Below are 16,592 nucleotides of genomic sequence, written 5' to 3' on the forward strand. Positions count from 1 at the left end.
GATCGATCCGGCTTGTAAGGAAGGATTCTGTCAATGGTGTGCGACGGGTGCCTGCCATACAATAAGAAAAATGGTGAGAAACCAGTAGTGCTCTGAGGAGCGGTATTGTAGGCGTACGTGACGAAGGGCAGAATGACATCCCAATTCGTGTGGTCGGCGGCGACGTACATCGAGAGCATGTCACCTAGCGTGCGGTTGAAGCGTTCGGTGAGGCCATTCGTCTGCGGGTGGTAAGCAGTAGTTTTGCGGTGAACAACGTTGCACTCTTTGAGAATGGCCTCGACGACTTCCGACAAAAAGACACGGCCTCGATCACTGAGCAGCTCCTGGGGTGGACCGTGACGCAGCATGAATCGGTGGAGCAGGAAGGAGGCCACATCGCTCGCTGTAGCCGCAGGGAGGGCAGCAGTTTCAGCGTATCGCGTGAGGTGGTCTACAGCGACGATGGCCCAGCGGTTACCAGCGGACGTCAGGGGAAGTGGCCCATATAAATCGATGCCAACGCGCCCAAACGGTCGGTCAGGGCAAGGTAGAGGTTGCAGACCTGCTGGCGACAGGTGCGTTGAAGTTTTGCGGCGCTGACAATCGATGCAGGAGCGAACGAACTTCTCCACGTAGCGGTACATCCCTCGCCAAAAGTAACGTTGGCGAATGCGGTGGTAGGTTTTCGATACCCCAGGGTGTGCACACTGCGGATCAGAGTGGAACGACTCGCATATGTCATAACGCAGACTGCGGGGTATTACTAGTAGCCACTGGCGGCCGTCGCCGTTGTAATTGCGTCGGTGGAGCAGGTCGTCGCGAACGGCGAAATGGTGGGCTTGACGACGCAACAAGCGACTGGATGGTGTGGCCGATGGATCAGTCAGCAAGTCTATCAGTGAGGCAATCCATTGATCCTTGCGCTGCTCGGTAGCGATGGTGTGGATATCGATGGAAGAAACGACAAAGGGAGACGCTGAGTTGTGGGCATTGTCGTCAGGCAAGGGAGAGCGCGACAGGGCGTCGGCGTCAGCATGCTGACGTCCGTTGCGGTACAGCACGCGGATGTCGTAGTCTTGCAGGCGAAGTGCCCAACGGGCAAGACGGCCTGAGGGATCCTTCAATGACGACAACCAGCACAGTGCATGATGGTCGGTGACGACATCAAATGGGCGACCATACAAATAAGGTCGGAACTTTGTAAGGGCCCAAATGATTGCCAGGCATTCTTTCTCCGTGACGGTGTAGTTGGTCTCGGCTTTAGTAAGCGTACGACTTGCATATGCGACAACATATTCCGGGAACCCAGGTTTGCGCTGCGCAAGGACAGCACCGAGGCCAATACCGCTGGCGTCCGTGTGTACCTCTGTAGGGGCCGTAGGGTCGTAGTGGCGTAGAATGGGAGGAGACGTCAACAAACGACGGAGGTTTGCGAAAGCGTCGTCGCATTCTGACGACCACGAATTGAGGGGCCCGTTACTTCCAAGCAGCTTCGTCAGCGGTGATATGATAGTCGCGAAGTTTCGGATGAAGCGCCGAAAGTAGGAGCATAGTCCTACGAAACTGCGCAGTTCTTTGACGGACGTAGGTTTGGGGAACTCTGTCACGGCCCGAAGCTTGGCTGGATCTGGGAGGATGCCGTCCTTGGACACCACGTATCCTAGTATCGTCAGCTGCCGTGCTGCAAATCGGCACTTCTTGAGATTCAGTTGTAGCCCGGCGTCGCTCAAGCGCGTCAAAACCTGCCGCAGGCGTTGAAGGTGTGTTGAGAAGTCCGGGGCGAAAACGACGACGTCGTCGAGGTAGCATAGGCACGGTACGGGATCGAAGCTCCAAGGGCATCGAATGCGGACCGTAGTTGTTTAAAGGGCACAGCACTCTCCACCAAATTGTCAAGACGTTTATTCACGGGGACTCAACGACGGCGCACGGCAGCGACAGTCAAAGCGGGGCCGACTCTCTGCACGAGGAGCGTGCTCTCAGAGAAGAGAACGACCCACTGGAAGGCGCAACGCTTCGCTACAATATATATATATATATATATATATATATATATATATATATATACCCAACTCGCCCGATCAGCAACCCTTCTGCTACCACAGCATAGCTTAGCTGAGTGCATTTTTTATTGCGATAGCAATTATATGGACAGTCTCGGCTGGTTTTTGCCGTCGCCGTCGCCGCCGTCATGCACCATATATGTATAAGTATGTATACATATATAAATCTGATCACACGTAGAGCACGTGTACACGCTAGAGCTGTGCACGGGCCGTATTTCCGAGCCCGGCCCGGGCCCGCCGACTTTGTCGAAGGCCCGCCCGAGCCCAACGGCAAAGGGCTGCGAGCCCGCCCGGCCCGGCCCGACGTACGAAAACACAATCCCGGGTCCGGCCCGGCCCGGCTTTTTGAAGGTTCTCTCCGAAAACAAAACATCGTTTTCCAGTAATTTGGCATTTTATTAAGTATAGAATATGATAAAACGACACATGACGAACAGTCTTTATTACACAGATTACAAACTGTCGTGCAAAACAGCAAGCAGTCCCACGATTCCGGCTTCAAAGAAGTGCAGCGCTTTTGCTTTATGTAGCCCGCCGAACTGAAGTTGCGTTCGCTGCTTGCACTCGTCGCCGAAATTGCTAATATCCTTTTTGCCAGCCTGGCAAGCTTGGGATATCTCTGCTGCTTGTTTTTCCAGAAGACTAAAACTTCAGATGGACAGGCGGACGATTCCATAGAGAGATAATCGGAGAGCTCCCCTTCTGTTTAATGTAGCGAATGGGAAAGGAAAAGCGGTAAAGGGCGGTCGCGGGAAAGGCGCTGTATGCGTGCTAGAAAACAATTCCCGCTGATTTTCTATATTTCGGGCTTCAGTCGGGCTTTGCGCCGGGCCCGAGCCCGGCCCGATAAAACTCCAAGTAGCCAGAGCCCGGCCCGGGCCCGAGGTGGAAATGCGTCGGCCCGCCCGAGCCCGGCCCGCGGGCCGGGTCGGGCTCGGGCTTTCGGGCTACCCGGAGCCCGTGCACACCTCTAGTACACGCAGGCAAGGGTTGTATCTCGCATAGCTGAAGAACTTATCTCTGTGGGCTTCGCATAGGATTCAAAGTCAGCTCGCAAAGTGTACGTGTTGAAGGACTTAAACTGCTAGAACTTGGTGAGCAAGCTCCAGCACTATAAGATTGCTAAAAGTTGGCTGTTGTAAAGGACATTTATCGGGTGTTTAAATTCAGTGGTTTCAGTGGTGGTTTTTCGTATAAGCTTACTGATGCGGACAGAGCCAAAGCGTACTTCGTTGCTTCGAGGGAAAAAGAATGTTAGCGCATTCAAACTGTCGTCCAAGCAACTAACGCGTTGTTGAAGCTTGCCTGGGGTGTGCGTTTGGAGTCGATGGAATGTGAACAAGCTATCCATGATGAGGTTGGTTCACGGGGTTTGTATACTACGTGAGATAAGGTTGAATGGGGAGATATAGGTGGCAGACAGGTCGTCTAAGATATGTACCTAGGGTATAAGTTTGACATCAGTGTTGAGTTGTTTGGTACAGTATACTTGACTCATGGTTGCCGTGAGTTTGTCGCTTTTTACGAGTTGCTATTCTGATATGCACAGTATCGAGCAAAGTGCTATTTATATTTTTCCTCTTGTTCGCGTGAGCTGCACATTTCCCTCCCCCCCCCCCCCCAAGGTTTGCTTCGTATAGATTGTTGTGAAAAAGAAAAACTAATATACTAATATAATAAAAAATATACGCTGTCACGGAATTTTTACAGCAAAAGCAAGGTAAAGCCATGCTAAGTCTGGGAATTTTAAAAGCAGTATTCTGGGTCCCGCGGCGAAAAGAGTTCATGTGCTTCCTTCAAGGCTCCGTCGTTATTTCAACCCATCCATGTAATCTATTGAGCTTGAGGCAAAGGAATAGGGAAGAGTCTTACAAACGTCAAATAATAGTCGCTTTTCTAAAGTTAGCTTTGCCGCATTACACAAATATTCTGCAGTGAAGCGTGTGCACTGTATTGCGGTGAAGCATATTTGTCGTGCACTGAAGCGTATTACAAGTAGAAAGAAGGCATTGACGCTGCGCCTAATTTCAGTGTTCCTCAATTATTCACGCGCTGTCTCCGGCCACGATACAAGCACCGAGAGGTTTAATAAGTGTGCTGGTAGGCCTTGAGAGCTGCTTCTGGTGTGGCTGTGGTGATGTGGCTGTGGCCCTTGCTTCTCCTACCTAGCTCCACCCTGCATGTGAGACCGTAATGGGGCCTAGTACGCGTTGCCTAATTATACACGCGAGTATGCGCCGTTTCCGGTCACAGGATGCGCACGGAGATGTCTAACAAGTCTAGTGGTAGGTGTTCAGAGCTGTTTGTTATTTGACTGTTGCGATATAAGCCCTTGTTTCGCCCACTGTGCGAACCTTGTCGGGGCCTAGTCAGAAGACTGCGTTTCATGTTCTGCCAATAGCGTTCAGCGTTTTGGGTGTGACAGCTTGGAATACTGAAAAGACGCGTGCGCGCCTGTATAATTAAGTGACGCATACTAGGCCCCGTTACGGACTCGCATACGAGCCAGGTGGGCGATACAAGGGCTGACATCGCCACAGCTACGCCAGAAACAGCTATGAAGGCCTTCTAGTACGCCTACTAGACCTCTCCGGGCTCGCACTACGACCGGAGACGGCACATGAGCGCGTGTATAATTGAGGAACATGAATACTATAGGCACGACGTCTTTGCCCCCTTTCCACTCTTAGTATGCTTCAGAGCACGACAAGTATGCTGCGCCGCAATACATGGTGTGCGTTTTATCGCATCGCAGCCTTGTACTGCAGCGAAGGTGATTTAAGGGAATCGATCGTTATGCAAAAGGCGTGCGAGACCCTTGTCGTTTATTGCGCTTATACGTGTAGACCGCGGTGATCGCGACGATACAGCTCAGCTCAATAAATAGCTGGTTGTATATATTCGCAGATATCCCCCCCCCCTCTTACGATCTGCTTGCTTTCTTTTCATTAATCACGCGTTCACCTCATTTGTGTGTGTGTGTTCCGGCTGAGGGCTTAGTTAAAGGATGCGTTTAGCATGTAACTACTAACCGCTAACATTTCTACAGAATCCAACGCCATTCGCTCAGGGACCGCTCGTTGTACGAAGAGCACGTGTGTCGCTCCGAAGATTTACGTCCACTCCTCGTGGACTGTCCCGCATTCTAAATAGCTTTCACGGCGCTATCTTCCGGTGTAGACACCGTCCAATGTCTTGGCAAATTCGCTTCTCTGAATCTGTTCAGAAGTCGGTGAAGTAATGAAAATTCTAGGGGCGCAAAGCTCCCTCTCTCCGTCGGCAGCCTGTGCGTAATTTTTTGTTCTCTGCCCCGCCACGGTGGTCTAGTGGTTATGGCACTTGACTGCTGACCTGAAGGTCGCGGGATCGAATCCCAGCCGCGGCGGCTGCATTTTCGATCGAGGAAAAAATGTTTGAGGCCCGTGTACTTAGATTTAGGTGCACGTTAAAGAACCCCAGGTGGTCGAAATTTCCGCAGCCGTCCACTACGGCGTCCCTCATAATCATATCGTGGTTTTGGGATGTTAAACCCCACATATTATTAACTTTTTTCTCCATCTCTGTGGTGTTTTCGTCTTTCTGATTCCGTAAGGCATACATCACTACGTGTTGAAGTCAGAACAGTGCGTGGAATGCTTTAGTCCCTTCGGGGCCTGAACTCCATATTCACGAAGCAGTTCGCGGGAAGCGTTTCCTGACAAATGACCAGAAGTGGTTGTCGAGCTTAAATGAGCGGATGATGTCACGACTACTGGCGAGAGCTGTAGCGTGAAGCTAAAAATGACCGTTAAGGACCTTGTCGTCTGTGCCTGTTACTTTGTCCATCATCTTTAGCTTAACGCTCTCGCCACTAGTCATAGTATCGAGCATGTCAACAAAAGCGGTTGGCCAATGACGAAAAGTTTTTCTACGAGCAAGGTACTTTTTAAAAGCCGTTCGTATATATAACGTGAAAATGGTCCGTAAGGCCTGGCCAAGTCGCGATAGCCAGCAAGATAACCAGAACCCCAGTTTCGTGCTTCAGGCGTGTAACGTCGAATCCAAGGCATCGTTGTGCATACACGCCTTCATCAGCTGCTGTCATTTGATTTTCCGAGCTTTTCTCTCTCTCTCTCTCTCTCTGCGTGAGATTCTATTTTTGAAAGCTCCGTATTGATTTCGACCATCTGGGGTTTCTTAAGCGTAGATTCTTAAAGTTATTTTCAATATGTGGCTTTTGTTATGTGCGCATAACATAACTGAGGACAGAAGGAGCTAGCTTCTTGTGTCTTTATTTATTCGCTTATGCGTTTCGGTACTACTTTGTTGTCAAAACAGTCAGGTTGCGTTCATGAAACTTCGCATGCCTTTGTCGAATTTCGTTCGATCACCCGCCGCTCTACAGCGCATTCGCGCCCAGATTACGCCACTGTTTTGTGGTGCGGCGCTTGGTAGGTTTGGCGTGATTGCAAAAGTTTTTGTGTTTTATGTTTCCTTCTTTTACCTGTGATGCACGAGCCATAACTAATGCTAACACACGCTTGAGCTGCAACGGCTTTTAAGAGGATGGCTTAAGTTCCTGTATATGATCGTTAAGGAAAGCTATAGGTAGGGATAACCTTTGAATTGCCGCCGACGCATCATATAGTTAGTTTTTGGCATTCAATTTCCGGTTGGAAGCTCGTATACCTTCCGCCATGTTCTTCATAACGTGGTGTAACCAGTGTAACGCTTCTGACAAGGAAGTGAACGGTTATGCTAACTCCGTGTTTCGGACGCATATCGCCGACAAAATGCTGCCCAGAGATCAGACACGAGATGGACACTCTTTTGACCACCGCTAGCCCGGAGATCGGTCCTCGGTCTTAGCAGCGCAATGTATCGTTTTTTTCTAACGCTTCGAACGCGTAGAAAACAAAAGTTTTCTACGCGTTATCTATCGTGATTTTCTGGCCGTGGATGATCCGAAGTTGTGCAGTCCATCTGGGAAGCTCGTGGCGGACGACACTCATTGTGGGTACGAGGAAGCGGTCGCTACTTAGCATAGCAGTTATAGCAAGCGTATCCGCAGGAACCGAGTGGCAACGTGTGCGTGCTCCACGGCAGCTGCGCGCGCGCACAGATGGCCTCTCGCCAACGTAAGTCGCGTGGTATAGTCGATCGTGCATCGCGGTACACGCTGTGGTGCCTCCAACAAACGCACATTTTGCTTGCGTCCCGAAAGCGAGGATACCCTTCGGTAAACCTGGCCTGTGTAGGAAGCCGGGATCGCCTATTTCGCAGCACAGCTCGCGCCTCTCCCATGAAACTGTAGCCGCGGAAAAAAAAGAAAGCGCGCTCTCGAGATGGCTTTCTGCGCGAGTAGCTGCTGCTGTTGGAGGAAGCTGACGAAGTGCGATGCTGATAATGATGTGCAGACCCCGCGCGAAGGGCGCGCAGAAACGGGAGGTTCTCACTCGGAATAGGCCGTGTGAAGCATTCAAGGTGCGCGGCATGTAACAGCTCTGTCTCACTGGCCGGCTCTCTCGGGTGCATGTGCCGCGCTCTGCATGAGTCCGAGGCGTGACGTATGAGTTATTTTCCGCGATTTACTGCGAGACGTGCAGTATACTGCATGCCTGCTCATTTGTCCACTGTTTCCAAACTGCTAGCCTAGGTTTTCTAGCATTGAATGGGCTTCGAAGTCTCAATCCTCGTTCGTTAACGAACGGGGTGGCAATTATACAGCGCTGGTATATTTCCGACTGCGTCGAACAACGCTGTTTTTGTGCGCCTTGTGCTGCGACAGATCGTTTATCTTGCGATGTGAAAGCAGAAAATAATCTTTCGTGACACTCGTAGCCGTCTGATGGCTCTGATTACGTGGATTACGCTCGCGGCTAGCAGGTTATGGTGTGATAAAGACCTAACAAAAGCAGATGCCGTACTGTCCTCCCGAAAAACAGGGGAGGCTCACGCATCTGCGCCACCTTGCGGGCGCTCCCATGCACGTTTACTCATTCCGCGCTGGCGTCGAAGACATCAGGGTCTAACGAGCTGTTTCATCTTCCATTCTTCTCGCCCTTCGCCTTCGACTATGACGCAGCCGCGCAACTGTTATCGCTGGGCTCAGCTAGCCGCTCGGCGAGACTATTAGGAATGAGAAAGAATGGACCATTACAAAATACGTACGGGCCGCAAGTGGTGGCTACGATCAAAATCTGCGGCTGAAATTTTTTTATTTGCGCGTGCGCAGTGCATCGACCGTGCAAACATTAGGACGTGTTCTTCTCTGCTACGTCCACTACGTCCAAATGCGTACGTGCATTTCAAGCAATCCTGTGTCTCATGTCTGTAGAACACAGGGGATTGCTTCATCGATGACAGAAGCGTGTTCTTATCTTTTATGTAGCATGTTTCTGACGGCACGGCTGCTGTGGTGTTTACTCCTCGCTCTAGCCGATAATCCTGGTATGCGGAAAGTAGCGTTAACAAAAGCAAGCTGTGCAACGTGTAGCCACATGTGCTCCATTAGGTTAACTCAGATTGTACCGAGTGCTGGCATTTGCTTTGAACTCTGCTGCGACTCATTCCCAGTTCCGCTTCAAAGAACCGCTGAACCTGGACATGCGATTGAGTACCTGTAGTGGTCCAGTTGCTAAAAGAGGCGGCTTGCAACGCATTTCTCCTGTCCTGTGATCGGTGCGTGTACTCTCGGGGCTCGGAGCAGCGACGTCCGCGTAACGAGCACATGGGACAAACTGCAGCGGTGGGCCACTGGCTACGGCGTCTTACTGCTAATCTCGAGGTTGCGGGTTCGATCCCGACCAAGGTGGCCGAATTTATGTATACGAGGCAGAAATACTCGTGTAACTGTATTGGGAAGTGCATATTACTTCGAACAGCATGTAGTCGAGATGTTTCCCGTTACGGCGTGCCCTAATCAGGTAGTGGACTTGGCGCGCGGATTCTGAAAATTATTTTTTAGCTTGCTACCTCTGTCCTATTACTTGATTACCATTCGTCAGGAAGTCGCGATGAGTGGTTATGCTGTGGTCAACCAAATTCCACGAAGCTTTTCCGTAGTTGCCGTTTGTTTTTCATGCATAAATTACTAACGGAGCGCTGTCTTCTTCCGGGATATCCTATAGGCTTGGCTCAGTACGTTCAGTTAACAGAACGACTGCGCACGCGCATGGAGGAAGGCAGCATGTGCTCAAGGACGAGGAAGCTACGTACAGGACATCCCTGCGTCTGTTTGATGTTTGTAAAACCTAATCATCATGCGTTTTTCGGATGTACATAAGTGGATGACCCTTATTTGCATATAAAGAACGCAATTTTGTGATCTCTCTGTCGTCTGCTGGAAGAAAGCGATCCTTGTAAACAAAGAGCTCGTCGTAATTTGCGCCGCTGCGACTCTCTTTATTGAAAGCAAACACTGGTACTCACTGCGGTATCCCATTTAGCTGTGACATTGTGCTGCTGAGCTCGACGCCGCGAGTTTTGTCTCCGCCACGGTGGTAGCATTCTGATCAGGGCGAAATGCGCGCGCTTGTGTGCTTGTGTTTTAATTGCAATAAGTTGAAGGATTGAAGTACGCTGCTGCCGGCTACTCTAAGCCTGCATTGTGCGGGAAAGTGGGGGAAGGTCTGCCTTTTTGCCTGAGTGGCTTGATGCAGGCTCTACCCGCCGTGGCAGCTTATAGCAGGTGAGGTGTTGCGCTGCTGAGCTCGAGGGTTCGATTCCCGGCCACGGCGGCTGCGGATCAACGGAGCCAAGGCCAACAACACCCGTGTACTTAGTTTTAGGTGCACGTTAAAGAACCTGAGGTGGACAAAATTGATCCGGAGTCTCCACTATGGCTTTGGCACGTAAAACCCCAGTATCAATCAATCAATCAATCAATCAATCAATCAATCAATCAATCAATCAATCAATTCGGGCTCTGACACGTTTACTTTGCTACTACTCATTAACAAATAGGCATCGTAGCCATTGCACGTCGCACGGTCACGTAAATTACGTAATTTGCTTTTTTTCTTCTGCTGGCGTCTCCGTCATTCTATTCAGTGACCCATTTCGACAAAAAAGTATAGCACCGTCGCACGCGCTTGCCTCGTGTTCAGTGCAAGCAATATATTATCGAACGTAATGTTCTCATCGATATATTCCTTTAAAGATACGTAATGTTTGTTTCGTGAGTATAAGGCTATAAAAAAGTGACCCGTGCGGGCTTCATAACTGTCCCACCTTACTGTACGCCACGCGGCCAGCGAAGGGCGAAAGGAGGATAGAGAGAGGCGAGAAGACTTGCGTAATATAAACCCGCGTACTGGAATTTTGCAGCATTTGCTCTTGCCATTTGGAAAAGGATCGTCCAACAGTTTGCTCTCTGTTGCAGACGTTTTGTTTCCTCGTGTGTGCAGTATTAATAAGCTTCCAATGGCGAGATTCTGTTTGTGTTTGTAGCTTTCGAGACTTAAGTGCGCATGCGTGTTGAGGCGCTCTACGAGTATGCCGCCCTGCTGTTTTGCTTTTCGCTTGACGTACTTGATATAATTTGTGGTATACCGTATCGTCTCTTCTCACACTGGTTGTATCTTGCCCTGCAGCATCCTGGAGCCAGGTGGTGAGCGGCCTGTTCAACTCGGTGTTCAGCCTGGGGCTGGTCGCCTGCATCGTGAGCCACTACAGGATGGGCGCCCGGTCGTGGAGTGAGCGGCGCAGTCGGCCGGCGCCCCACGACCCGCAGCCCTACCAGCACGTGCTCCTGCCGCCCGTGCAGTCGGTACGTGATGTGCTTTTTTACATGTACAGCCGTGTGTATTGTTCCAATTAGTGGGGGATTAGCGGATATAAATTAACGGCTGACGTTAGCTCATGAAACCTTGTCGGGCTTCCTCGTGACTCTACGTTTGTCTCACCCTACTTTCAAAACTGCCAGCTGGCCTTATTCGCGCTTCAAGTGTCGCGCCTGCAGATCTGACCGGAGGCAGTTGGCCCGATACAATATACGAAGGTTGCCCTTTAATCCAAACGGGTGATGAAACTTATTAGTGAAGAAGGTATGTTCTCTAATGCCCAAAACGCAGCTGTATTATACTGTAACTGAGAGTTGGCCTTGTTTCTTTTTTTTTTTTTCGTCATATTTCATCCCAAATTAATATACGAATGGAATAACTAACGCGTTAAATAGCCTGTCGTCGGGCTAGCTTTTCTTGTCATCCGTCACCTACCTTTCTTTCTGTGTGTCTTTATTTGCGTTGATCGCTGCAATACTTATTGATATTTTAAAGCAGCGCGTTACAGATTTCATTTCAGTCTAGAAGAACCAGCTTTCTGATCTCCCCAAGACCTGCTAGGCTTGATCTCTGGCAGGGATGCCGCGTCCTCTGTTAAATATGCATAAGAACATTTCGGAGCTGCTGACGGTACTGTGAGTTAATTTGCCAGCGGAGGTGCGAATGCACAGGGGAGGTTGCTCTGTCTTCTGCGAATGGAAAGTGTATCTTTTGTATAGAAGCTGGCTTTTGTCCTTCCGTGCAGGCACTGTACTCGTCGGCTAGCGCGGCGGAACGGCAGCGGGCCGCCCTGGCCGCGGCGCGCGACGCCCAAGTGCGCGCGGCGTCGGTGCGCACCGACTTGGCGCTGGAACTGCCGCCGACGGTGGCGCTGCCCGAGGAGCATCCGCTGGCCGGCAGCGTGAGGCTTCGCGACGCCGACCAGGAGCAGGAGCTGTACGGCGCGTGCGTGCGCGCGCCGCCCAACCGGACGGTGCGCGACGGGAGTCCACCGTGCGGCGGCGGCGGCCGGCTGCGGCGCGTCGTCGTGCGCTCCAACTCGGTGACCCCCTGCAACCGGACTGCGCGCTGGCACAGCCCGGACTGCCAGCGGCCCGGGGGTGTTTGACCCCGCGCCCCGCGCTATCTGTCTTTCAATGGGCCATGTGATACGCTTCAGTGCCTGCCCCCCTTCGGGCCGCCGCGGCCCGCCCCCCTCTTTGTACAAACACGCCGGAGGGAAGAAGAACAAAGTAAACGTGACGAAGGCATTGCCAGCGCCTGCCCAGGGGACTGACCCTGGGGTCCGCATCCATGGTACAAATGTCTTCACAATTAACTCTCAAGCATTCCTAGTCATGTTGTTGCTTCTGCTGCGAATAGTGCAAGTCTTAGACGAAACCAAATGGGCAAGGACCGCCGCCGAGAGGACTTCGCAAGTGTGTGCGCACGTTTCGCTGCTCTGTGTGCCCAGAGCCAAGCCCGTGTTGCGTGTCTTACTTGCATTCAACAAGCCTGTGTACAAAGGCATTCTCTAGCGGAATTATTGGATGCACGTTCTAGTAAAACACACAACTTTTAACCCAACATTTTTTTCGTTTGTCTTTCACATGTATGTTCAGTAACTTAGGGACAAAACTCAGTAGTGTACAAATTTTTTAGAACGCAGACATATACTCACGGCTTTAAGTATTGTTTACAAGATTGGCTATAAAAATGTGTTTTGCCCTCAAAATGAACAGCTTTGGTCACTGGTCTTATAAGAAAATTAATGACAGACAAGCTTAGCCGACTTTGTTGTAACCCTTTGAAAAGCTCAATAGGGCCTTTGGACTTTTGAGCAATACTTTCAACCTTTTTTTGTACATTCACTTATTGTGTTGCACTGTGTCCGGAGCAGTTCGTGCGTTTTGTTTTGAAAAAGCCTTGAAGAAGATCAGCACGAATTATGACGCTGTTTGCTGACGCACTACCAGTTGAGTTTGCCAGCAACTGACTCGTTGAAGGAAAACTGTTAGTCACCAGGGTGATGGCCTCCCCTGCGATAGAGCATTTGTGAAGATATTTTTCCATGATCATTCGCGCTTGGTTCCTGCAAAGCTCAGTAGGAAAAGAGTGGACAGACTGAGGGGCAGTTGTTGCGCATGCAACAGATGTGTATATATTGTCCAATGCCTATTACGTGTAGAGTTCACCATGTCATCATGACTGTCTATATTCATCATTAAAAATAACTACTGCTGTACTTGTTCATGAACTCCAGGCACATTATTCAGTGGCTGCAAAGTATTCCCTCATTTTAAGCAGTCTGTGCTACCATCTTGGTTACAGATATATTTCTCATTTATGGTTCCCATGCTGAGTTGTACAGATTGCAATCCCTGGCCTTGTGGGCTGCGGTTCTCGCCGAGAGGTGCGGAAGGAATCGTGGCTCGTGCAGCTACTGTGGCCCGCTGCTCTAGTGGCTGGCTGTCTCGTATTAAAACAAAAAAAAAAAGCTCTGTCCGGAGAGAAGTTGTCGTAGTCGTTGCAATGGCAGAATAAAAGACTGCATAAACCCTAGTGTTTGGGTTGGATTAAACCTGCGACGGTCGTCGAGGTTAGTTGGGGCTCTATGCAAGTCGCTCCCAGCTTTCAGAATCGACATCTCCTGTGGTTAGCACCACTCCTCCTGTCTGCTTGGACGTCAATGCAAAACTCGGCTTCCCTTGCAGCGTAGACGAACCACCTGTGAGAAAAAAAAAACTGCCTTCTGCAGATCGTGTTCCTAACAAAACGAGCGTGTGGTATATTTTGTAGCATATGTGTGTATTCTACAGATTATGCCCCGCATCCGTAAATTGTTCTTGTAGCGACAGATGTAGCGAAACAAAGCATGATTGACAGCACACTGAGGACTTCTGCTGGACTAATTGATGCTGCTGGTGCAGTGGCTGCTATGCAACATTTTGTTTTCTTGTTGACGCCACTATGTGTTCAAATTAGGGTGGCAGCTGTGTTTCGTTGTGCTGACACAGTTTTGAAATGCAAACTATGAACTTTGCTTTTCATACCTCACTAGTCATATGTGTGAACTTAGGTGTATACTGTGGTGTCGTGGCACAAAAAAAAAAGAAAAAGAAATATGGCGTGGGAGTCAGGATTATGGTTCGCTTCTACGGTGCTTGCCTTGGCAGAACAGCTGCGCTTTTGCGTCACGCGACCGATTCGATAAGGCGGCCCAGTGAAGCGGCTCCGGGCATTGTTTTTTTTTTTCGCACTATGACAGCAGTGCGCGGATCCCCGTCTAAATATTCGAGTTGTAAGGAAGAACGCAACGAATTTAGAGGTATTTCTGAAAGCGCGAGTAGCGTCCTGGTCTTCAACTCGAACAATTCAAATGCCACGGCGATAGTGGAGGAAATTTTCAACACCTACAGCAGGATCGGCTAGCGTTCCAGCGCGAACGAACGGCAAAACTCTACTGGTAAAACGAATGCGGGGTTAACAAGTGGCCATGCCAAAAGTGACCCTTGAATGCCATGCTAGTGCCCCGGTACCCTCTGCTCCCGAAGGGCAGGCGCTTCTTCGAACGAACGTAATCCTGTCGACCATACGCGTGAGATGTGCGCGAAAACACGGTACAGCAGCCAGCGCTTATTGCATCGAATAAGGTTCACGTATTTCAATGCGTACATTTCCACTGCATCAGTGGATGCGAAGCTTATTTCTGCGCTCTCAGACGTTAGCAGATTGTTGAATTCGTCGCGACAGTGCCGTTGTCGTGTGTCGTGCGCCATACTTTTGCCTAGATAACGGTTCGTGAGTGGCGTCGCAAATGGAATGTTCAGAAGACGTTTCGAAATTGCCGGAAGTAGTCGTTGTCAATTGCTGTTTCTATTATTTCGCTTTCTTAGTACTGCCGCTCTGAATTGATGCGGAGCGAACGAGGTCGCTGCACAAAGGCTGCGTGTCGTGAATGTCGGCAGCCTTTTGCCGCGCCTGTTGTGGAGGTCGAAAAGCAAGGTTGCAGGGACACATCGCCGGACGCACGCTAGCTTTTGCGGCTGGTGCTTCAGAGAGCGTGCGCGCGAAAGAGGTGCTTGTACAACTGTGTGACTGATGTATCCCTTGCTTAAGGGGCCTGGAGTTGGTTTAAATAAACGGATAAAAATACGGCTTTTTTTCGAAGAGCGACACAAGTGTTCCGAAAGCTTTCGTGGAGAAGGCGTCGAAAACTTGCTGACATCGCTCCTCCAGTGGCGCGCGCCTCAGATTAAAAACCTGGTGTTGGTGACTGTGCTCACTGCAGTGTTGGGACTTCACCCAGCGCACGGACATGGGTCGCATGCAGCGGTTCACCTATGCTGCACTCGCTGCTAAAGTGTATTCGCATTTCAGGCAATGATGTTTTCTTTTTTATTATTTTCTATTTTTTCGAGCGCGTGTTACAAATGTCTAATGCAGTGACCATTTCATGAAACGTCGTGGCTGTCACTTCTCTGAGTGCCAGCTATATGGTAACCACGAATCACTAATTAAAGATATCACTTTTTCGTGCCGATACCGGTATATGATTGAGGTACGCGGTAGTGGGGGCCTTCGGTTTGATTTTATTGCGATAGCAATTATATGGACAGTCTCGGCTGATTTTTGCCGTCGCCGTCGCCGCCGTCATGCTGCGTATATGTATAAGTATGTATATATACATCAATATCCCAAAGAAAAGTAAATCAGAAAAATGCTTCCGAAGCGCGGAATCGAACCAGCGACCTCTGAATTCGCAGCGCGGTGTGCTAAGCACTACTCCATAAAGCGTACAGCCCTCAGGTAGCTAACGGCAAGCGTTGTATACACACCCTTTACCGTTTGCAGTCCTCCGAGATGGAGGTGCTTCTAAGCGTTTCTTCATTACTAGCGAGATGGCGCTAGGTGCGCGACGGGCGCACTTAAAGGCGTCGGCCAGCTCTCTCTCTTCTTATATTTGCGCAAGGAGAACCTTGCCCTTGCGCTGTCTGCTCGCGCGGGCGCTCGAACAAGCTACCGCAGGGTTCATGATTTTCAGCAGATGGAGCTACGTGGTAGCTCTCACCGCGCGTCGCGTACGTGTAGCTAAAAGCGTTTCAGATGTCGTGCACGTAACGTACGTGTACTTTTCACGTTTGCGTACGTGAAGTCCCTACGTACGTGAAATTACAACTGTCTAGTAGCTGCCGGATAGTGATGGACGCACGGTATACTTGCAGCGCGTCTATCACGGGCTGCTTTTCTTGCTATCGCATTCATTGCTTCGCCCTTGCGGCGAAACTGTGACTTTTTTTTTACCACTTTGGGACCTTTAACGTGCACCTAAATCTAAGCACCCGGATGATCTTGCATTTCGCCCGCATCGAAATGCGGCCGCCATGGCCGGGAGTCGAACCCGCGTTCTTCAGCTTAGCAGCGCAACGTCTAAGCTGTCACGGCGGGTAACCACAAGTCACGTTAGGTTTGTTGTGTACCTTGACATTTCCACTGTCTATTGGTGCATGTGGAGGGAAAATGCGCCTCAGCTCTTTTACTGGCCTATAGTTACTTTCATCCGAGAACACGTGTACGAAAGAGTGGAGCACTGTGCCTGCGGTAAAGTTCTACGGAATGGTGTACGGTGCCCATTAAAAGGAGCCCCCGTCAGTGGCATGTGAAAACCGCAGTTCCTTTCCACTCGCGGCCTCTTGCGGACTCATTTGACAGCTCTTTTGGCCTGAACCGAATCAAAGAGCAAGGTGTTGCTTTGCATTTCGCCTCTCTCTTTGACCGTTCGACCTCGATAAAATAAACTTGT

General features: G+C 50.3%; 1 protein-coding gene across 6 annotated transcripts in view; it reads left to right on the forward strand.

Annotated features, from left to right (window-relative positions):
- Nucleotides 1-14,944, forward strand: part of LOC119378848 (low-density lipoprotein receptor class A domain-containing protein 4) — a 72,897-nt gene extending 57,953 nt beyond the window's left edge. For all 6 annotated transcript variants that reach the window (XM_037647884.2, XM_037647886.2, XM_037647883.2 and 3 more), the window contains 2 exons: nt 10,622-10,797; nt 11,556-14,944. In XM_037647884.2, coding sequence (XP_037503812.1) covers nt 10,622-10,797; nt 11,556-11,918 — 539 coding nt within the window. In that variant the 3' untranslated portion in view covers nt 11,919-14,944. The remainder of the gene's footprint in view (nt 1-10,621; nt 10,798-11,555) is intronic.
- The last annotated feature ends 1,648 nt before the right edge of the window (nt 14,945-16,592 follow it).

Source organism: Rhipicephalus sanguineus, chromosome 1 (genome assembly GCF_013339695.2).
Source record: "Rhipicephalus sanguineus isolate Rsan-2018 chromosome 1, BIME_Rsan_1.4, whole genome shotgun sequence".
Classification (NCBI taxonomy): domain Eukaryota; kingdom Metazoa; phylum Arthropoda; class Arachnida; order Ixodida; family Ixodidae; genus Rhipicephalus; species Rhipicephalus sanguineus.